This window comes from Notolabrus celidotus, chromosome 19, assembly GCF_009762535.1.
Source record: "Notolabrus celidotus isolate fNotCel1 chromosome 19, fNotCel1.pri, whole genome shotgun sequence".
NCBI classification, from domain to species: domain Eukaryota; kingdom Metazoa; phylum Chordata; class Actinopteri; order Labriformes; family Labridae; genus Notolabrus; species Notolabrus celidotus.
In genome coordinates, this window is record NC_048290.1 from 15,208,590 (window position 1) to 15,231,830 (window position 23,241).

Consider the following 23,241-nt stretch of genomic DNA (forward strand, 5'->3'; position numbering starts at 1 on the left):
GCCTGCTACACACTACCTACTAATGTAGTAGGCAGTAGGTATTGCCTACTGCGTTTGAATTTAGTATGTAGTATTACTGTTCTGTTGGATCTGTGCTGCAGTATGGTGAGCCAGACGTCACTGAATTTCCGGTTTCGGAAAGCGGAAGTAAACAACGGACAAGCTGATAGAGAAACTGCTTCTTTAGCATTCACTTATGATTTAAAAAGTTAGGAAGTGGTTTATATGTAATTTAATAATTTTCACAGCACAGAAAAACTGAGTTTTACCCTCAAAAAAAGGATGAGGTAAGAAAAAGCGGAACAAGCGCTGTGCATTGTGGGAAACAGTATGTGAGGCAGACTGATCCGATGCATACTGTGAGATTTTCCCAAATCAGTGGACATCCGGGAAGTTTTTGCTTACTGCAGATTTTGCACTTTTTCACATACTACTTACTACATACTGAATTTTGGCCAAATCAGTATGTACTGCTAGTATAGTAGGCAGTTTCGAAAACAGCCACAGACACATGCTCATATAGGTAGGCTGATTTTCTGCAGCTAAATGCAGCTAAATTCACCACTCACCACAGTTACCTGTACTCTCAGCTGAACTGACCCTCACTCCTCTCGCAGACAAACACACTGGTTTCTATTCATTTACAAATCCCTCACTGGTAAAAACCCTGTTATATCTACAGTCACTTATCAAAATTCACAGCACAAACCGTAGCCTGAGATCAAGTAACTTATCAACCTCATCAAACCCAAAGCCCAAACCTTCTTTGGTCGCACCTCATTCCAGTTTTCCGCTGCAAACGACTGGAATCACCTGCAACAATCCCTAAAGCTGACCTCTCTCATTCCACTCGCAACTTTAAAAAACTTATTACACCCTATAACTCAACATCACTGCACTTGCTTTTAAGTTGCTTTTAAGTTGTTCACTCCTGTCATATTTTTGTATTGTACTGTTGTCTCTAGGTCTCTCTGTATGTCCTCTCTGTTCTTTGTTTTGTTTTTATTTATTGCCATGCCACCTGTGTTGCCTTTTCGCCCAGGTCGTTATTGTAAATGAGAATTGGTTCTCAATTAACTTACCTGGTTAAATAAAGGTTAAATCAAAACAAAAAAAAATGAAGCCACATTAAATCACTTTGAGGGACAGTGGGGGTCGCAAGTCTTTGGCACCTATATTTTGGGGGTCACAGGCTGAAAAGTTTGGGAACCCCTGCCTTAATCCAACGAACTCGTAAAAACGTGTAACCTCAGGCTTCTGTCAGCCTCAAAGATGTGTTAAACTAAAGGTATAGATTGCTCTCTTTGACTTTTTTTGAAGACTTTTGAAGGAATATCTTCACCTGATTTGAAGTTAACATTTCAGTCCTGGTAGATAATTCAAGTAAAAAATCTCCTCTTCAATTTTCCATCCATACTTATCAGGACTATGGTATTTCTCACACTGGACTTACATAACAGGTGAAATATTTCCACAAATTCCATGATGCATTCAAACGACAGAATGTACACATCAATAAAAATCATCTCCTCACTCTCATTTGTTGTGCAGATTTCAATGATCACCAAATTTAGAGGGAGCAAACACTTCAAGGTTTTTCAAATCTGAAGTCACAATAGAGCTGAACTGGTGTGTGAACGTGCACAGAGCCAAACTTTAAAGTGCAGAGGAAGTTGAAGACTGAGTGCAGCTTTGTAAGTCAAGATTTAGAAGATGCACTTCAGCAATTAAAGGAATAATCCACCAAGTGAGCTCAGAAAATCATGAAGTGAAAGCAGGTAAGAGCTGAAAACAAAGTCTGCATGTTGCAACATTAAACTCAGGTAAAACAGGATCCAGATAGAGAAAAAAAGTAAGTTTGAATATTTTATTTCAGTGCTTCATCTTACAAGAAAATCAGATCAGCAGTGAAAACGTTTCAGCAGTTTCATACAATCAAATCTATTTCCTCTTAACATTTTGTGTAGTTCATCTAAAGTGAACCCTTTAGCTTCTTTACGTATGAACAAGTTTGTTTCCATCAGGATCACAACATCATCAGTCCAATCATTTTGTATTTGAATAATTCAGTATTCTATAAAATGTAAGGTCTTAAAATACAATTCATCTTCTTTTTTCAAACATTTAATTAATTCAGTCGTTTCCTAAAGTGAAACCTTTAGAGAATCAACTTTTTTTAGTTTCTTTTTTTAGTTTTAGAATATAATTCGTCATGTTCAACATCTAAAGTGAAACCTTTAGAGAATTGACTTTTTTATCTTCTTTTTTTTTAGTTTTAGAATATATTTTCGTCAGTTTAAATTTCTAAAGTGAAACCTTTAGAGAATTAAGACTATTCTGGAAAGTGGGAAACATTTCTGCTGATTGCAACTGATGTCATGTTGCTCAGCAAAGAGGCCATCTCTAAAAAGTCCCTTTTCAAAGATGCCTCTTCCTCAGCACCGCTTCTTCTCCTGCTGCGCGTGCTTCAAGATGCGACATTTGCTCTGTGGGGACCACAGGACGCAGAACTCGCTTCTCCTTCCTCTCCAAACCTCATCCGCACAAAGAATGAGGGTCGATGTGTCGCTCTTGTGGCATACCTGACCTCATTCACACAAAGAATGAGAGTCATCTTGGCATGGACAGAACAAGAGACGACGATCACGGGGGCCACTCGGGCCGGCGCCGTGCTGCCTGGACGGGAATCCTCCTCAGGAGTATCCAGGGATGAGAAACAGGGTCATCCTGTTCATCAGGATGAGTATTTCCAGATAAGAAGCTTTACAGCATCTGAGTAAGAGAGGAGCCGAGTCCCAGATCAAGGCTCGGGCAGGCCGATCTCGGGAACCCAGTCATTCAGACGCCGGCTCTCCTCACAGAACAGGTGCAGCTTCTCCAGAGAGGGGTCCTCCCAAGAGCCTTCAGCTGGGTTCTATTCACATAAGAGAAGAGGAGCAGAGTTAGACACAGGTTCTTTGACTTTTCAGTGACTTTAGAGATGATTGAGGCTGATAAACACGTGTCAGTAACAGAGCTCTACATACCGTGATGAGGACACAGTGGGCATCTTCAAGCTGCTCAGCCTTGTCTCCAACAATCTCAGCCAGACGCTGCATGTCGCTCACTCTGACGATGCTGATGTCGTTGTCGAAACAGAAGGACTGGATGAGGGTGAAGTGGATCTGCAGAGCGATGTCACACTCAAACTCCTCATCCACGGCCAGGACGCAGAAAGACACGCTGTCCGGGTCACTGTGGAAACAAAGAAGGAACATCCTGTTAGATATTGCTCTTCAGTGTTAATCATACTGGTTTTTTTCTGCAAATCCACATTGAAGATACACTGTGATATTGTTTCAAACTTACTCAGTCATGATTTTAGCGCTCTCGTAGACTCCAACAGTGAGTCGATCCTCATTCTGAGCACAGTGCAGAGCTTCCTTCAGAGATTTTCCTGGAGACTGCATGATGATGCTTTGACACTTCAGTTGATATGATCACAAAGTCCAGAGAAGACTGTGCTGTTTGTAAGGATCTGGCAGCTTTTATACTACAGAGCCGGCACACGCTCACCCTCTGATTCGCTGTTCAGGCACAATGAGTACAACAGGCCTGCTGCCCCCTCCCCACCCTCAGGGACGCGTGCCTATAGAAAGTCTTAGAAAATCGGGGGCAGTTGAAAGGATCAGATGTAGAAACTCTCTGACCTTTAAATGATTCTTTCAACTTAAAGAAATAATGGAACCACACAGGAAGACCAGACTGCTGTCGTCAAAGCACTCAAAGTTCTGGAAGAAATATTAACCAGAGTCATACAGGGGGCGCCTTCCAGTACTGATCATGGCTGGACATTCTGCAAACCATGCCGTGGTTTATGGATCTCTTAATGTTTGACATAACTGGTGGCCTTTGATTTCTGTTGCATACTACACTATACAAAAATCACTGAAAGAGCACTAAAACTTTCTTTGGACATAATCCATCCCTGATGACATCAAGTACACTTTTATTTTGTCAACCTACAGTATCAGTATGTGGTCATTTAGTGTGTGTAATTCTAGTGTGCAGTCTAATTCAGTGCATTGGTCATTGGTGTTCGGACCACAAGGAAAAGCTTTTGTATTTCAATCTGTGGTGTCAAACTGCGGAACAAACTCGATATGGAGCTACAGCAACACCAGAACATAATCCAGTTCAGGAAGAGGTATAGAGTAATTTTCATGAGGTACAAGGAAGAAGACAAGTGTTGAGAATCAAGAGGGGTTTGCTTTTGATTGAAGGTGTAAGTATGAAGATAGGAGATGAAGATTTGTTTTGAGGGATTGCTCTCGTATAATGCCAGAAAATAGTGAACAAGGGAAGGATTAGATAAGTTTTAACTTCTTCCTACTCTTTTTTGCGCATGTAAAGTCAAATGTTTCAGTGCTTGCTAATGGAACTGATTGATTTTGGGGTTCTTTTTGTATAACTATTTCTTCTTTTTACTAGTTTTTTTTCTATTTTACTGTTACATGATCAAAATAAAGACACCAAATCAAAATCAAACCAGTCTCACTTTGACCATTTTGCAAATTTAAAGTTCAGTTTTATGAATGATGTGGCTCAGGTAACTTTAAAGAGTCAGTTGAGCAGAAATCATTACTGCACTGAAATACATCTTACAATCTGATCTTGTATCTTGAAATCTGAATAAAGATGCAAAGATATGACAAAACACAAACTTTTTGATGGTTGCATTTAAGCCATATTCACTTAAAAAAATCACCTTTATTGCATTTTTGTTTCTTCCTTTGGCACCTCCAGAATAAAAGTATGAAGCAATATTGTTCCTGTCCTATCCAAGGTTTGAGTTCAGTTGGGTCTTGTGTAGACATTTTTAAATTTCCTTTGACAACCCAAAGTTAAATGTGTTTATTTCAATTTTTTTCACATTCTTGAAACTGTTTTGGATATTCTTTTAAAATGAGATAATACATAAAACTGTGTCACAGGCTACAGAAAAATACTTTAAAAAGTTCAGTCTGTACATCATGCGTTTGAAAGTGGCCTATAAATGCGTGAAATAACTAAACTTGAAAATAAACTTTATGATTTATTAAACGCCTTAAATGATTTAAAGATAGTTTGATGGAGCCCACTTATTCAAATCAAAGTCTGAAAGATTTGATAATGTAATACAAACGTTTAAAAAGTTCAGTTTTTAACACACTCAGTTTGTTTCTTCTGTTTTGAGCTTCGTAATTCTAATGTTCCAGTCATTCAACTCTCCCTCGATGACAGTTCAACTTCTAAAAGTCACGAGCAGCCAAACTACATTAAGTGTTTTTTGTTGATTAGACGGTGGCACGCGCCGCTGCTTTGCATGCGTAAAGCCAGACCTCACTTGAGGCGCGTGGCATCTGGAGATGCCTGCATGCTGTATCTCTGTCTGCATCACTCCCCATAGCAACCAGCGAGAGATACCATCTGTCCCCGGGGAGGGCTGAAGGGAGGGTGGACAAAGGAAGTCAGGCAGCACCTGCTGGGCGTGATGGCAGTGTGTACTTTATGATTTTTATGACTTTAGGTTAAACTAAATCTGAGCGCAGAAGTCCTGTTCGACTAATAACACAGACATAACAGTTTGCTTCTTTTATTTCAAAACAAAGAGGCTACTTGATGGAAAGAAGAAGAAAACAAACTGAATATATATTTCCTTTTTTGTAAAACAGTCACCAGAAGCCAGCCAGAAACATTCAAACATCTACCCTGCAGTTTCAGACACCATCCGTCCTCACAAAGAGCTTCAGGTCCGTGTTGCGCCGCCGCAGGTCACCAGAGCTTTGACCACCAACACCTGTCGCGCGTTGCCAGGCAGGCCCCCCATTCGGCAGATGTGCTGCAGCAACAATAGGCCGGTATCGATTTGCACGCGCCTGCCCTGTGGCCACGCAAGCTGATCCTTCCTAAAACAGCCCAGAGTCTTTATCAGCTGGATCCACATCAAACATTAAGCCTCTCGGCCAGCTGATGTGCCTCAGAGTTTGAAGCACGCGCACAGAAACTGAAAGTGATGTGTAAATAAAGAAATGATTATTTTGTTGCTGTTTCGTGCAGATAAGAGATTTGTTGTTGTGCAAAACACACGTTCAGCATTCTTGCGTGTGTTTACAGCTCAGACTGAAAGTTAATTCTATCTGCCGACAAAGTCTGCCATCTTCTGCAGATAACATTTGTCATTGTGAAAGTTTAGACCATAAGCGCGTCTCTTTGGCATTCAAATTTAATCAAAACTCAGACAACAGACTGGCGAATGTGGAGACTTGTAGACAAAAGAGCGGCGCGCCCCAGGGTCGGGGTTGACCTGGGTTTAGGAGAGAGGATGGGAGGGGGGGGCTCATAGCGACAGTTCTCCATCTGCCGCTCTGCCCTGCACAGAACAATAGAGCTGAATCAATCACCGCCAACCTGTGTCTCCTGCGCCACCTCTCCACTCCAGCACCCCCTCCTCTTTTTACACAGCAGTGGCAGCAGGCCTGACCTACTGCAGGATGAGTTTGGGATTATCATGCAAATAAAAATAATTATTTGAGCACGAGCTGTTAAAGGGAGGCTGTATATGAATGAAGCAGATTCAACAGAAGTGTGTGCCAAAGTTTCACTTTGCGTAAAAGAGAACTGCAATAACCGAAAACTGTGACAACAAGTTAATTTACAAATACAATTGAAAACAGTTTGATTGCAACTCTGATGATACAAACAAAACTGCACGAGGTAAAATAGAAAAACCTGAAACACTGAAGTTGGAGTTGTGCGTAAAACTTTTGATGTGCGTAAAAGTGATAGAAACTTTTTGATTAGTTAGTTTTATTAAAAGTTACTTGTAGGGTTGTTTCAAATAATCACATAAGTGGACATTTAGTGCAACAAACACACATAACACAAGTGCAATAAACTTCAGAAGTGAAACTAAAGAATTCAGTCCGTGTGGCCCCTGAACTCCCCAGAGTAAATAAATAAAACCGAGCTAGTGTTTTTAGGACAGCTGATGGACACGTGGTCTGCACTGGCCAGCAGCGCAGATTGCGCAGCACGCACAGCGTTCTGGCACGCGCTGTTCATTTGCATTTGTATAGTGTGCCGTGATAATAGAGGGCTTCTGTGCGCACAATGGGGCTGTTTTCTGGCCAGCCTCTAGTCCACAGATGGCATCATCCACCTGCCCTTTCTCTGCTGCTCGGGCCGAGCGAAGAGGGGGAGGGGTGTTTGACACTTTCTCCATAAAGATGCTGAAAAACTTTTGCTAAATAACTAGATTATAAGAAGCAGAAATACGTTTCGATACATTTCCTGTGTGTTTGATTCCTTCTCAACGTTTTTAAAGTTATAAAAGAAGCTTGTGAGGTCAGTGGTCTTCTATAGAGTCTTCTTTCCATATTAAAGAAGTGAAGTATGCTTCTGTGCATGCTGAAAAGCTCTTATAAATGCATGCAAAAGAGCAATTGATGTTCAGCATGCATACTTCGCTTTGTATCAGCTGCTGGGTTTCTCTCATTTGCACAAAAGTGCAGCAGATTAATGAAACTTTCTTTTTTAACGAAGCTATTTTTAGTTTTAGTCCAGCCTGCTGCAGCTCAGAGGGGGAGCGTGCGTGGCTCGATGACCCCCATCAATCTGCCACGAGCCGGAGTGTGACAATAGCATTATCATACCAATACACCATTCAGCTTCAGCCAATCAGAGCACAGCGCTTTCACTCCGCCGCACGAGCTGCAGAGTATAAAGCTGGGAGGATGCAGCTTGCTCATCACTCTGCTCCTTTCGCGGATTTGCTCAACGACCTAACTCTCAACTCTCCCTTTGCGGAATTATCCTGATCACTGTCATCATGACTCTTGAGGAAGTACAGATCCAGAAGCCCACCGAGCGTGCCGAGTGCACCGGCCAAGCCCTGGAGGAGGTCCTGGTCTCTGCCAAAGACAACGACTCCCTCACCGTGGGCGTCTACGAGTGCGCTAAAGTTATGAACCTGTAAGTTTGAGTTCCTCAGCTGAAGATTTACAACTTTCTACATTTTGAATCTAATGCAGTATGATTGATGACTGTAACATGAAACTCATGGATTGTTTATTTTGTTTCCACAGTGACCCGGACAGCGTGTCTTTCTGCGTCCTGGCCGTGGATGAGGAGTTTGAGTGTGACATCGCTCTGCAGATCCACTTCACCCTCATCCAGTCCTTCTGCTTCGACAACGACATCAGCATCGTCAGAGTGAGCGACATGCAGCGTCTGGCTGAGATTGTTGGAGACAAGGCTGAGCAGCTTGAAGATGCCCACTGTGTCCTCATCACGGTATGTAGAGCTCTGTTACTGACACGAGTTTATCAGCCTCAATCATCTCTAAAGTCACTGAAAAGTCAAAGAACCTGTGTCTAACTCTGCTCCTCTTCTCTTATGTGAACAGAACCCAGCTGAAGGCTCTTGGGAGGACCCCTCTCTGGAGAAGCTGCACCTGTTCTGTGAGGAGAGCCGGCGTCTGAATGACTGGGTTCCCGAGATCGGCCTGCCCGAGCCTTGATCTGGGACTCGGCTCCTCTCTTACTCAGATGCTGTAAAGCTTCTTATCTGGAAATACTCATCCTGATGAACAGGATGACCCTGTTTCTCATCCCTGGATACTCCTGAGGAGGATTCCCGTCCAGGCAGCACGGCGCCGGCCCGAGTGGCCCCCGTGATCGTCGTCTCTTGTTCCGTCCATGCCAAGATGACTCTCATTCTTTGTGTGAATGAGGTCAGGTATGCCACAAGAGCGACACATCGACCCTCATTCTTTGTGCGGATGAGGTTTGGAGAGGAAGGAGAAGCGAGTTCTGCGTCCTGTGGTCCCCACAGAGCAAATGTCGCATCTTGAAGCACGCGCAGCAGGAGAAGAAGCGGTGCTGAGGAAGAGGCATCTTTGAAAAGGGACTTTTTAGAGATGGCCTCTTTGCTGAGCAACATGACATCAGTTGCAATCAGCAGAAATGTTTCCCACTTTCCAGAATAGTCTTAATTCTCTAAAGGTTTCACTTTAGAAATTTAAACTGACGAAAATATATTCTAAAACTAAAAAAAAAGAAGATAAAAAAGTCAATTCTCTAAAGGTTTCACTTTAGATGTTTAACATGACGAATTATATTCTAAAAATAAAAAATAAATAAGAAAACAGTCGAATCTCTAAAGGTTTCACTTTAGGAAACGACTGAATTAATTAAATGTTTGAAAAAAGAAGATGAATTGTATTTTTAGACCTTACATTTTATAGAATACTGAATTGTTCAAATATAAAGTGATCAAACTGATGATGTTGTGATCCTGTTGGAAACAAATGTATTTATGTCTTACAGTTTCACTTCAGAAATTGTCAAGTTGAATATAATAAATAAAAGTTTAAAAAAATACATTTTCTGTAATGTCTTTCCTTCTCTTACAGAGCAAAGTGTGTGTGCATGAGTTCTGTGTGTTGTGTCCGAGGGGTCAGAGAGGGTGGAAGGGGCGGGGTCGGTTATAAAACTCACTAAAGTGTAAAACTCAGCAAATTTGCATGGAAGGCGCTGCGGTCTGTCATCTGCTCGCTGTTGTCCCTGCAGTAGAGTAAAAAAAAAAACCTCTGCTGTCCCTCCTCCAGCAGGACTCATCTGCATGTGTATGGCGCAGAGCACAATAGCAGAGCTCCAGGCCTGTCAGCTCCAGCGGTCCGCACAGTGCTCCTATTGTCTGCGCCGCAGATGTCTCCGCAGCCACGCCGCGCCATCTGCCGCTGCCTGCAGGTGGGGGTCGGGCTGGGCTTGTGTGGGAGGAGCTGCGGGGTCAGGGAGTTTTGCAACGCCAGAGGGGTGCAGGCCTGGCTGGTTTGGGCCGGTTTGGGCCGGTTTGGTGATCATGAGGGGTTCTGAGTATCATCTGGTGTGCTGCCAGCTGTAGGGACTGTTATTTACTCACACGCACTTGGTGAAACTTTGGTCAACAGCACACAAAGACGAGACAGCAGCTCTGTTTGGGTGCAGCAGCAGCAGCAGACACCTGCTCTGTGCGCTAACAAAGAAGTCTGCAGGAGGCATCAGTTTTCTTTGCACCATTTTATTGAGTTTTTCACAAACAATACAAGACCCCTCAAGAGACAGAATAGGCTGTGGGTGTAGGATTTCACTTACAATGTTCATGCGCACTCAAAAAGACTGCAAAGCTACAATCAGGGGCACAAATAAGTTCACAACTTTTATTGGTAAATAAAATAAATACTCATCCCATGCCAGAGTTCAATGTTTTTGGCTTGTTATGAAGCTCATACAAAGCATCAACTAGTTTATATAACGTGAGGGTTGCATAAAGTCAAACAAAGAAATCTTCTTTAATAATTCCAACTCAGTTTTCTTGTGAATCCTTGATCCTCTTCAGGCCTCTGCAGACCCTGGGTCATCAAATGTCGTTGAGAAAAGATATCCTTTAAGTTTGAATCTTTTACAGATGTTTTCCCAGCTTTTACCTTAAAGTTTGTATCATCAGGCACTTACACTATCCCAAAAGGTTGCATTGGAAGCAGTCAAACAAATATATCAAAAGCTACACGATGTGAAAATTGATTCATTGATTCCTTCATTAGAAACATGTCCATCGGCCGTGATATAAAAAAACTCCTCTAGGTTTTATTGATATAAAAGATTTGTGCATAAAGCTGAGTGCAGGTTTCTACCAGTCTGTTATGAAAGCACACAGAACTTGGAGGTGTGCCTGAGGCCCCTGTAGGCCCGAAGCCCCTCCCTCTTGGGGTCCCTAACCATCCCTCGGACCACTGGGGGAGTGTCACAGCCCCTCCTCCTCTGTGCCCGGTGCAGCAGGATTCGGTAAACCCCTGTCACTGGGCTGCGGCTGTCTTTGAGTGGATTGTTCAGCAGGTGATTTGAGGTGAAACCCAGCTCCTCCAGCATGCACCTGACTTCTTCCTCCACCTCCTCCTCCAGGTCGCTACGGTCAGAGTCCAGCAGGCTCTGCAGGGGGCTTGACGGCTCAGGAGGCACCAACGACCAGGGAAACTCCACCGGTAAGAGCCAATCACAGCCAAGCATCTGGTCAATGGCGTAGCGCTCGGCAGGGACCGGCTTCAAGATACCCCTGATGAGCCTCTGGCAGGGGCCGGGCACCCATGGTGGGAGATTGTAGGCACCATCGATGATGCAGCGCCGCAACTTCCCCATGGTCTCAGCACGGAACGGCATGCTGCCAGTCACCATGAAAAAGAGCAGGACCCCCATCGCCCATACGTCCACCGGGGGCCCCACGTAGAACTCGTCCTTGAAGAGCTCAGGAGCAGCGTATGGCGGAGAGCCACAGAAGGTGTCGAGGGTGTCGCTATGGTTCGAGACCCTTGTGCTGAACCCAAAGTCAGCCACCTTCACACAGCCACCACAGGTGAACAGAACGTTCTCCGCCTTCAGGTCCCGGTGAATGATGTTGTTGTTGTGCTGCAGAGAAAAAAACATGCATGTTGTCAACAATGTAACTACGAATTCAACACAATCTGAGATGATCAACCAAACAGAGTGTCAGATAATTAAAATAGAGTCTGTTACACACATTCATGAATAAATAAAACCTGATTAGCTCTTGTAAGAATACATCTAAACACAGCCGCTTAAGTCAAAGTCAGAAAGCAGTCTCTAATCGCTGGTTTACTTCATTACCTACGTTGTGGGTTAGTGAGTTTCTTGCCAAATGGATGCTTAAGTGAGACCTGACATGTCCTGTTGCTTGTTTCTATTTTTATGAAGAGTTTTCCAAGAAACCCTTCAGTAAAGAAGCCAGTACAAGAGTAATGAAAATGATTCCCTTCCGGTCCTAAAAATGTAAACAAGACTGTTAAGTTAGGGGGAACTTCGAGTACCTAGTTTTGTTAATTAACCTCAGACTGTATGGAGGATCTAGCCTCCTGGTCTCAGAAGAAAAAAGCCTGTGCAGTAGTGCCTTAAACCTGCACTCTTTGTACCAGCTGCTGAGAGTCCTGGATACTAGCTATAAGAAGTCTGGTTGTATCATATACACTACCAGTCAAAAGTTTGGACACACCTTCTCATTCAATGTTTTTTAATTATTTTAGTTATTTCCAACATTGTAGATTAATACTGAAGACATCAAAACTATGAAATAATCAGGTTTGACCATAATAAGGATTACAACAGTAATCAAATAGAGCTATCCATTGTGTACTAACCCTACCTCTGAACAACACAACTGATGGTCTCAAACACATTAAGAAGGCAAGTCATTCTACAAATGAACTCTTGACAAGGCTCATGTTAATTAGAAACAATTCCAGGAGACCACTTCATGAAGCAGACTGAGAGAATACCAAGAGTGAGCAAAGCTGTCATGAAGGAAAAAGGGGGCTACTTTGCAGAATCTAAAATATAAAACATATTCTGCTTTGTTTAACACTTTTTTGTTCATTAAATAATTCCATGTATGTTCTTTCATAGTTTTGATGTCTTCAGTATTAATCTATAGTGTTTCAAATAATTAAAATAAATACAAACCCTTGAATGAGAAGGTGTTTCCAAACTTTTCACTGGTAGTGTAGAAGCTGATAATTACCCTACTTCTCTCAAAATGTAACTACTCAGTAACTTCTTCCAAATTGAATTAAGTTTCAAATTTCAAGTTTCAGGTTTGATAATCCTGTGATGTATGAGTTCCTCCTGAAACAAGTAATTTTAAGTTTTCATTTGTTCTTAAAATAACACAGAGATGCAGAACAAATCCTGTTTTAAGTCTGTTTTTAAAAGGCACAAACTAGCATCCCAATAGATTTCACACTTTCAATGAATTACTGATGCATCTTGCTCCATACTGGAGCTACTGTATCTTTAGCTGATAACTAAGCATTTGTTAACCCCTTGCTTCTAATATTATCAGTTTGACTCCAAAGAGAAAATAAAAACTCACAACACTGTGTGCCAAACGTTCAATTGAGGCATTCTAATCACACTTCCTGACGACAGCAGACGAGCATGCTCCCAAATGTTGGACAAACACGATTAAGGGGCCCGATAATATGACTGAAGACTCCCACACATCCGCTCTTCAAGACGTCATCACAGCAGTTTGTCCTCAATCCCGGTCACTGATACCTCACACCCTACAAACCCCTGTGACCTGCTGCGACTTCTTTACCGTCACTACTATTTACACCGTCACAAAGACGCTTAATGGAATCAAGCCGTGACTTAATTTGATTAAAAGGAGGAACTTCATGCTGTGATTTAAGAATGTCTGCTGTAAAAGGCATGCTTCTCCTACTTCCTCCTTATTTTGCATCAGGCTGATTGGTTGTTATGAATTCAGTGTAATTCACCTTCAAGGATACTCTACATACATCTGTTATTATGGGTTGTGGTTTCCTGGAGTTCCCTAAAAATTTGTGATGGTTGTGAGAGGTTTGGTACCAACCATGTATTTGATGGCGGATAAGATCTGGGCGAAGGTGATCTTGCTGTTATTTTCAGACAGTTTCCCCTCAGTGCAGATCTTGTTGTGGAGGTCTCCTGCTCCTGCATACTCCAGCACCAGGTAGAGGCGGCTCGGCGTTTCCACCACCTCGTACAAACGCACCACGTTGGGATGCTGAAGACACTCCATGCTGCTGATCTCCCTGGAGAGGAGACGCTGGGCCTGATGGTCCAGTCGGGTCTTGTCGAGGATCTTTATGGCCACTTTGTCTAAAAGGAGAAAGATGGAGTCAGATGAAGCATGAGTCTGTAAAATGAAGAGTTCAGGTCAAAAATATGGCTCCAAAATATGGACAAAAAGGGGCGCTGGTGGCCTAGCGGTCAAAGCGCCCACCATCCCACATACAGAGGCTATAGCCCTCGTCACAGAGGTCGCGGCGGGGAATCGAACCGGCGGTAGGTCTTCCCCGTCTCTCAACTCCCCATGTTTCCTGTCTCTCTTCAGCTGTCCTCTCATAATGGCAAAAAAATGCCCAAAAAAACATAACTTTAAAATAAAATAAAAGAAGCACAAAAAGTAGGACTTGTTTAAAGCACCATAAAACTGAAAGTAGGGTTATTAGTCAATAGTATATATAGTAGTATATATAGTAGTTTCTACATCACTGAAATCTATCGTATCTGAGTGCTGAAACAATAACACATTGTTATACTATTAAAAATACACATTGTATTTCTTTCATGTTTTTGCTTCTATTCCTGTATTTGTGCATCATCCAAAAATCTAGGTCACGTTTTACTGTGATGCTTTGACAGTTTTTTCTGAAACTATGAGCTACAATTTGAAAACCTTTGAATTGAAACAAAGTTTAAAAATAGATCATGCATCATGAACAGCCCTAACAATATTCACTGTTTCAGCTCTGTAAATGTGAGATTTTTTCTCTATTTTATGTCATCAAAGTTAAATATCCTTGGGTTTTAGAAACCACTTTGAACTCTGCAGAACAATTAAGACCTGTTGGACTATTTCTCAATTTTTTTTTACTTACTTTTGTTTTGGTTAAGGCAACTTAAACACTCTTTGTGACTTTGCACATCATGTGTTTCCATATGCAATGCCCAGTGAGAAAGAGAGAGAGAGTTAAGCTAATGTTTTTTGCAAGGACAGTTATGGACTGGGTTCGAGCCTCAGTTTTACTTTGGGTACATCTCTACTTCTGAAGGTTTACAGGCTTTTTTTCTATATTCTGTTTTCTTTTATGAGGCTTGATCCAGTTTGACTCTGTATTACTCGTGCACACGCTTTCAAGTTGTTTTGTGTCACTTCCATTGTGAATGAAGTAAAGTTGCCCAGGTCACACTGATAAGGGAAAGAACGGCAGGTAAATGACATGAGATCCGACAAGTGATGATGAGGGACAGTAAGATGAAGCAGGAGTGAATACCAACCTCTAGTCAGAGCATTGAAAGCCATCTTGACCCTGGAGAAGGTCCCACTGCCGATCTCCCCTCTGACCTTGTAGAAGCCCACCCTGCGGCCTATGATCAGCTCCTTGATGGTCTTCTGATCCTTGCACAGGTCGGTGGTGAGCTTCTGCAGGGGGTTGAGGCGTAGCTGACCCTCGACATCGTCCTCCTCGGGGCTGAATTCAGAGCTGTCGGTCAGACTGTACTGGCTGTGGTGAATTTTGGCACTTGGCACTCGATACTGGCTTCCAGGCATTTCTGCAGCAGGCTGAAGATAAGGTCATCTTCACAAACATGATAATGTCATTAGGTCTTTGCCAGCTCATGGTTAACTTTGTTTTCACATTTCTCTGAATCTTAGTACACAGCTTTTCTTGCTGTTTGATGCTTACTGACTGATATTTGTTTTCTTGCTTAGTTTATTGTGAATGCTTCACTTTGAACTTATTATTCATTTTTTTCAGGTTACTATCAAGCACTTTTGGTTCTGTAGTATAAACGGTGCTGTATGATACATGTACATCATTATAAATAGCTCTGCCTCCGTCACACACTGTATCAAGGAAGCAATCACAGTGCTCCATGGAATCACACATTTTAAAATGAGCAATCATGCTCTTCTAACTCAGATAAAACCCTGATTTCCACACTATCATATAATGCATCACAAATGTAGTACATGTTATATGCTTCTTCCTTCCTTTTTCAATAAAACACAGTTTTAAAGGCTACTCTGATATTTGTATACAAGTTCTTCCAAATGCAGAAGAGATAAACATGAAAGAAGATTCTTGTTTTCTTACCAAGTTTCAAAAGAGCTGCTCTGCATCAGATCACAGCTGGAGCATCCGTTGCAAACAGTCCAAAAAGTGTTGATCTTGTGGCCCAGCAGGACCCTGAGAGATGATTTTCTTCTCCTACATGCTGCTGTCTGGGAGATTTTGGCAAAATCCTTTCAGAAAATTTCATCCTTGAAAGCAGAACAGCAGCGTCATGGTCTTCTTTCCTGTTCTCACGAATAGACTTCGGTTCACTGATGGGCAAGAGCTCAGGAGGTGAGAGGGGTGCGACAGTCTCCTCCTCAGAGTGACGAAGGATGATGGGTGTCAGGACCTCTAATCTGGTTGTAATTTAGGCCTGTCCCAGTCGCAAAAAGCTGAAAACAACTCAAAGCAGCAGAAATGATGCCAGAAGATCACAGCAGACGAGAGATGAGAATGTGTTTTTATCTACAGGAGATAAAATGCTTCAGTTTGCATGTTGACTAGAACACAACTGTGTGATACTAAAGGCTGTGTTATGCAGCTACGGTTGATCTCCTGGCTGTTGAGAAGGTACTACGTTATGCAATGGCATTAACCAATGTTCCCATAGAGAGATTAGCTCCCTGTCTCCTGTAAGGGCTGGCTCAGCAGCACACTTAAAGAGATTAAAGACCATGGGTTAGCGGCAGGCAGAACAGCGTTCATTCAGGTGTGTCCTCCCTGTGAGACAGCATGGAGACACTTCAGAGAGAAAATATCAGTTAAGGTCACAAAGGTCATTCAAATCTGTGTTTTTTTTGTAACGCAGCGTAGTTCAGGTAATACTGTCTGACCGATGACATAACTTTTAGTCTATACTGCTAACTATTCAGCCTACATGAATCAATACAAGCCCATCCTAGAGTTCTGTTTACCTTTTTTTTTGGAGGAAGAAGCACCTCAATCAGAAAGTTTGCTCTCCATGCAAACCTACAGATATTCAAGTTAGTGTCATATATAACAGAGATGCAAATCCTCGCATTAAAAAAATTAGAAGTAGTGGATATATGCTAAGAAAATGTATTAACTCTAAATACTTCATAAAAGTAAAACTAGTTTCCTTTAATCGTCCTACCTTTCTGCTCTCAGTTTTTAAATCCCAAGTTTACGGTGTCGAAATTAGATGTATATTTCTAAGTGTTGTAAACATGAAGCTAATCTCAGCCAATCAATGTTGAGATCAAAATATTTTAAGTGTACAATGTCTCTTTAGATCTCCCAAAGCTAGTATCAGTCAGGTTTCAGGTCCCTGGATACTGCATTTCTATGAATATTGTCACAAAATAATGCTGCACTGTCATGCTAACATTTGCAGAAAGAAACTAAATCATAATTAAATACTCAGGAGGTTTTAGATTACAGAGAAGACTTTTTACTTTCCCTGACATCAACAGAAGGAAATCCTTGAACACAAATTACAGAGTGGAGAAAATATCAAGCTGGTAAAATAAACTGAACAAGACTTGTTAAAAATCTAAGAAAAAGAGTTCGATGGTGTATTCTCTCTTTTAATGAAAAGACATCAAAAGGATTAATTCCTTGAATGAGACTGGCCTTCAAGAGACTGTATTCACTCCCAAGGACGCTTCTCCTGCGTCTGCACCGCCCCCGCCCTCTGTCACTCCCAAGCAGTCATCTGATTGGATTAAAACCTCAGGCAGGACAGCATGTGTTTAGAATGTGCTCGGTACACACCGGTCACCTGCAAGCAGCGTGGTGAGACTGCAAATCTGAGCTTGACAGACAGTGTTCAAAAAGACGCCCTGGTGCTAAAACAATCTGAAGGATGTATCAACAACTTTTAGGAACTAATTTTAAAACTGAACTGAACTGAAATTTAAGTCTTTAAATGTCACAAAACTTTAAACCTTTCCGCCCACAGACAGGTCAGGATTTTGACACATCTGCTAAGCACGCGGGTCAGCAGCTCGTTATCTCCTAAACAATCAGACCTTTCTCTTCAGAGGGTTAACATTGTGCCCGCCGACACGCTGGTTCTCTTCCAGCTTTTTGATTGTCTGACGCAGGGCCTCAATCTCTCTGTTCTTCTCTTGCTGTAAGAACTGCAGCTTCTAGATACACACACACACACACACACACACACACACACACACACACACACACACACACACACACACACACACACACACACACAAAGACGCAACTTTAATCCACAAACCAACGCAGACATACTAGAAACAGGTTCTATAAAAAAACACACATTGAACACAATGGAACAGCGGATGTGGGTAACCTACAAAAGCACGACCTGTCTCTTGCCTGTGACTCTTGCTAATTGCTGCACAGGTCAATAATGTCAGGCCGAGTATTTAGAGGAAGTGTTTTAGTGGACTTAATGCTGATGCAAAAAGTTGCACTGGGCAATGCAACCTCCAACCAAGACATTTCAGATAGAATTGAAATGCATCAACTTACAAACAGGATGTATACATTTCAAACTCATGTCTGCGCAGTCAGCATACCGTCTGTTTGAGGTGCCTTGTTTTATTTGGAGTGTCCTAGAAGTGATTGGAAGTGCAAGCTCTGATTTAAGTTGAATATTTCGTCCCTGTCTTTATTTATTCCTTTGGCTTGTGTTAGCTTTGTTTTTGTGAAATTGAAATGAGAGTAAATCATTGTAATAAGGTAGCAACTGGCTTGAAGAAGCTCGCAGTGGAGCTTGAAGTTTCTGGTGACAGTGGGTTTTATTGTCAGGATGCTGATAATTGCCTACCTGCTGTAGCTACACTACCAGGCAAAAGTTTGGAAACATTGTCTCATTCAAGCATTTTTATTTATTCTAATTATTTGAAACAATGTAGATTAATACCAAATAAATCAAAACTATGAAAGAAGGTATATGGAATTATTTAATGAACAAAAAAGTGTTAAACAAAGCAGAATATGTTTTATATTTTAGATTCCATATATGTTCTTTCATAGTTTTGATGTCTTTGGTATTAATCTACAGTGTTTCAAACAATTAAAATAAATACAAACCCTTGAATGAGAAGGTGTGTCCAAACTTTTGACTGGTAGTGTATCTACATGATTTGCAGCTGTTTTTGTGTGCCTGTTTACACTGCCATACACAAACAGTAGTGTGGGCATGGTTTTAGGAGGCAGTTATCACTAAAACACGAATCCGTAACATCAGTTGTACTCAAGATTGTGTCTACATTTCTTCACAAAGTGCACCATGGGCCACTTGAATTAGTTGTGTACCCCCATCCTGAAAAAGAGAGGAAGAGGACACTGTGTGAGCTTCTCACCCTCTTGTAGACACTCTGTGGAAGAAGGCTGGATCCGTGTTGCTGCTGCTGCTGCTGTTGACTCAACTGAGCTGTACTCTGAACTCTGGCTAACTTAGCACCAAACTGTCAAAACACCAGAGACACACAACAAGGAGCTTAAAGAAAGGCTGAAAGTAGCTGCTGAGGAGCAAAGCAGAAGTCTACTTAATCGCAAGACTTCTATCCTGCAGGCTTACAATGCAGGCTATTCAACCCAGCAGAACACACATCACGATCCTCACCCATTGATTTTGTCTTATGCATGGCTAATTAGGAAAGTGTAACCTTTATTTTACCTCCATCTGTAACTTCAGGAGCTCGCTCTGCTTCTCCTTCTCCTGCTCCTTCAGCTTCCTCTTCATCCCTTCCAGGTCCACATCCTTTCTCTCCAGCAGAGTCTTTACTTCAGCATCTTTGGCTTCCACTGTCAGGAAATAATAATAATAATAATAATAATAATAATTAGTTTATTTGTAGAGCACTTAAAAAACAAGTTACAAAGTGCTTCACATAGGCAGCAAAATAAAAGAGGCAGTTCATAAAAACTCACAAGTCAAGATAAAGAAATAAAACATATTTTAAAAGACAGAAAATCCCCCTAAAAGAACTCTAAAGGAATACAATTATGTTAAAATATATTTCTAAAGACAGTTAAAGTAAATAAAATAAAACAAAATCCAGATAAAATCAGGAAAGGCTCTATGATAAAAGTATGTTTTCAGAAGAGATTTAAAAGAGCTCACCGACTGTCCCCTTTCATTTTAATTTTTGTATTTGGAATGCACATTAACCCTCTGCCTGAGGATCTCAATGCACGCGTCAGCTGGTAAGGCACTAAAAGGTCTGCTATATAGCTTGGAGTAAGTCCATGTAGAGCATTAAAAGTAATCAGTAAAATCTTAAAATCAATTCTAAGGAATCTAAAACCTGAGAGGTGTAGTCATATTTTTTGGTTCTGGTTAAAACCCTGGCAGCTGAGTTCTGTACAGTTTGGAGATGATCGAGAGATTTGTTGTGCAGGTAGCTAAAAAGACTGTTACAGTAGTCCAGGCGTGGTGAGATAAAAGCATGTAAAATTGTCTCTGTGTCTTTAAAAGTTAAAATGGACTGAATTTCAGAAATGTTGCAAGAAAAAAAAGAAAATAAATAAAACAACTTAAGAAAGAAGTTACAGATTCATATTTGTCACAGCTGTTATGTTTACTTGGATGCTATAGGCTGATCAGGAATAATTGATATAACCCTCTAACAATGTCACTTTGATCATTTCGACTGATCTAATGAAGAAGAAATGCATCACAAATTTGCTCTACAATGCTATTTGGAATAGTATTCTCATAGATAAACTTCAGGGTGCATGTGCTTATTTTTATATAGATGTATAATTATTATCAGTATTCTCTAACTTTCCCTCGCTCTGTCTCTGTCTCATTGTTTAGTGAGGTCGTACACTGATTGAAAGCCTCTCTGTGAGCCTCCTCCACCTCTCTCCTGCACTGCTTCCTCACAGTCTCTAGCTCCATCTGGTGGTTCTCTGCCTCTGCTCTCATTTCACAGACCAGCCGCTGAACCTCTGCCTCACCATCCTGAAAACAACACACAAGTTACAACCCATGCAAAAACACATTCAATCTACTGATTCGCAAACATCTAGAATTGCTCAATAAAAAGAGCTTTAAAATACAGGTAATAATGAAGTGAATCAACTAATCAGTGATAAAAAAAAAAGAGTGCTGACTTCTGGTGCTGGTTAGATTAGAACAAACATACCAATACTGTTTAAATGCATACATTTATATTAATAGATTAAACACTACAATGAAATCTATCTTTATCACTGGAGGATTACACATGTGGCTGAAATGTGTACATCATAACAGAACTACTTAGCTTAAAATGTATCAGCTGAAACAATTTTTACCTGCATTGTTTTCTCATTCTGTTCTTTGAGGTCCATCATATCACTCTTCAATCTGTCATTCTCCACTACAACAGAGAGAGGTAGTAAAAACACATGGAGAAATTCATGCAATGTGGTTTGAATTTTGAATGCATTACTAGGAAGTTGTACAAGATATGTAGTCAAACAGATATCAAACAATACTAAATAATAAAATGTTGTAATAATTGCACAATATTAGTTTATATGTGCTTATTTTATCGTGCATAATTCATCATAGTTCATCCTGCTATATTTATGTACCTCAGCATTTAGCTGTATCCTTAAAAGAACATGTCTTTAGGGGGTTATTACAGTTACCTCTGAGGTTGATTTGCTCCTGCAGAGTCTGCTGCAAACTGTTCACTGTGACCAGAAGACTGTCTCGCTCTGCAACAGGGACACATGCAGCACATTTTCAACAGTGGTTTGATTATTTTCAGCTCAACTCTTATATTCAGAGTAAGCACAGCCTTAATTGGAGAGTTAGAGTTTATGGTTTAAATTTATGCACTGAAAACAGGACAGCTGGGCGGACTGTTATTCCACAAATCAAACAGCAGAGGGAGACACAAACTCTAAATTCAGCATGGCAAGAATTAAAGGAATCAATGTAGTGCATTGACTTTAAGAGCACAGAACGAAAACTCACCTTCAATCAGACTGTTCTCCTTGGTCATGTAAAATTTCAGATGTCTGTTGGCATTCTCCAGCACTGTTTCCAATGCATTGTTTTTGCAATGCACTTCTGTTATTCCCTATTTGAAGTCAAATAAATTGAAAACATTAACTTCATACAAACATCATACAACAATATATTTAAACTGTTATTGTTTATATTTGTAGGGTATATTTTTTATGTCTTTGGTGTGAATTCTCTGCAGATGTGTAGTTTAACTGGCATTGCATTAGATTTTATTAGTAAAATAATATTTTTTCAATCCAATAAATGGAGGAATTCTAATTATGGAAGAACCTGTTGTTAATGTAAAGTTATTTTTGTTATTCTTAGCATTTTTGAGTGTTAAAATTAAAACTAATTAGTTAAAATTAATAAAATAATAAAAAAACTTTTAAATCCATATAAAACATTAAAGTAATACAATTTTAACACACTTTACATCTATCTATCTATCTATCTATCTATCTATCTATCTATCTATCTATCAAGCTTTATTTATATTGCACCTTTCATACTACAAATGCAGTTTAAAGTGCTTTATAGAAATTGAAAAGAAGAAAGAAGCAGAAATAAAATAAGTGCAAGACATAAAAAAAAAAGGATTTTAAAATAGAGACTAATCTTAAGGGTAAGGATAAGAGTTGAAGATAAAATAAAGGTTAAAAATATAAATTAAATTAAGTAGACAAATAATAAAAACAGATAGTTCAAATTAACAAAATAATTAAACAACTTTTAAATCAATATAAAGCATCAAAGTAATACAATTTTAAATTGTAAAAAATAACAGCCAGACTCTATCTATCTATCTATCTATCTATCTATCTATCTATCTATCTATCTATCTATCTAAACGTTTCTTGTTGTTTTTATCTCTGTAGTCCATTTAATAAAAACTGAAAATGGCCAATATTACAAACTAACATCAATGGTTAGCCCTTAGTGTGCTAGCTAAAGTTACCTTACCATTTCCAGTTGAGAAAAAGACTCCAGAAATGTGTCAACATTAACTCGGTTTGCCTTTGACATCTCACTAGTCGAAGGAAAATTAAAACGACTGAGGACAGACTTTATGATATAATAATATTTCCAACACAGACAGTTTAATTCAAACACTAAAAACTAGCTACTAGCTAAGAAGGCCTGATGCTAAAGCTAGTTAGCTTGTGAGGATGAGACCTATGAGGCTTCCTCACTCCAGTCTTAGCTCGACCTCTGAATAATTAAAGCTCCCTCTATGAAGGATCAGCAGAGGTTCAGAGTATTTGAATCAATTAGAAAAAATATATGGAGTACGAATTTACCTGGAATTTAATAAATAGTTGAGTATTTCGATTTTATTGAGTTTTAATTTTAGAGATATTTTGTGTTTTAAAATCCAAAGAAAATGGCAATAAAAATATAACCTTATGGTATCTGCTCTGCTTCAAAAAATTGAAGCAATAAATTACTGGAAAAATATTTATCATCACTATAGCAATTAACAACAACAAAAGTGTCAATTAATTAAAACAGCAGAAATATGTGCAGATGTGTATAAATGTATTTAAGTGTCCTGATTTTTGGCTGAAAAATGTCACTCTTTTTCTTTTTTCTGCTTATTTTAATAAAA

General features: G+C 40.4%; 3 protein-coding genes across 5 annotated transcripts; 1 reads left to right on the forward strand and 2 right to left on the reverse strand.

Moving 5' to 3' along the window:
* Positions 1-2,268: 2,268 nt before the first annotated feature.
* LOC117831311 (growth arrest and DNA damage-inducible protein GADD45 gamma-like) lies at positions 2,269-3,449 on the reverse strand. Its single transcript, XM_034709945.1, has 3 exons — positions 3,349-3,449; positions 3,027-3,234; positions 2,269-2,914 (listed from the first exon to the last, which is right to left on the reverse strand). The coding sequence occupies exons 1-3, from the start codon at positions 3,447-3,449 to the stop codon at positions 2,801-2,803; spliced, it is 423 nt and encodes a 140-aa protein (XP_034565836.1). The 3' UTR covers positions 2,269-2,800.
* Positions 3,450-7,626: 4,177 nt separating this feature from the next.
* gadd45gb.1 (growth arrest and DNA-damage-inducible, gamma b, tandem duplicate 1) lies at positions 7,627-9,124 on the forward strand. Its single transcript, XM_034709911.1, has 3 exons — positions 7,627-7,992; positions 8,106-8,313; positions 8,426-9,124. The coding sequence occupies exons 1-3, from the start codon at positions 7,850-7,852 to the stop codon at positions 8,537-8,539; spliced, it is 465 nt and encodes a 154-aa protein (XP_034565802.1). The 5' UTR covers positions 7,627-7,849; the 3' UTR covers positions 8,540-9,124.
* A 940-nt stretch (positions 9,125-10,064) lies between these two features.
* si:ch211-22d5.2 (serine/threonine-protein kinase NIM1) lies at positions 10,065-22,891 on the reverse strand. 3 transcript variants are annotated; one of them, XM_034710324.1, is made up of 11 exons: positions 22,596-22,891; positions 21,600-21,705; positions 21,269-21,337; positions 20,930-20,994; positions 20,459-20,594; positions 19,305-19,432; positions 18,988-19,092; positions 15,716-17,787; positions 14,895-15,196; positions 13,444-13,712; positions 10,065-11,462 (listed from the first exon to the last, which is right to left on the reverse strand). In XM_034710324.1, the coding sequence occupies exons 9-11, from the start codon at positions 15,166-15,168 to the stop codon at positions 10,701-10,703; spliced, it is 1,305 nt and encodes a 434-aa protein (XP_034566215.1). In that variant the 5' UTR covers positions 15,169-15,196; positions 15,716-17,787; positions 18,988-19,092; positions 19,305-19,432; positions 20,459-20,594; positions 20,930-20,994; positions 21,269-21,337; positions 21,600-21,705; positions 22,596-22,891; the 3' UTR covers positions 10,065-10,700. The 3 variants fall into 3 exon arrangements, with proteins under 3 accessions (XP_034566215.1, XP_034566218.1, XP_034566219.1); XM_034710327.1 differs by lacking the exons at positions 18,988-19,092; positions 19,305-19,432; positions 20,459-20,594; ... (2 more) ...; positions 21,600-21,705; positions 22,596-22,891 and having other exon boundaries at positions 15,716-16,417; positions 16,591-17,663; XM_034710328.1 differs by lacking the exons at positions 18,988-19,092; positions 19,305-19,432; positions 20,459-20,594; ... (2 more) ...; positions 21,600-21,705; positions 22,596-22,891 and having other exon boundaries at positions 14,895-15,180; positions 15,716-17,663.
* Positions 22,892-23,241: the final 350 nt, after the last annotated feature.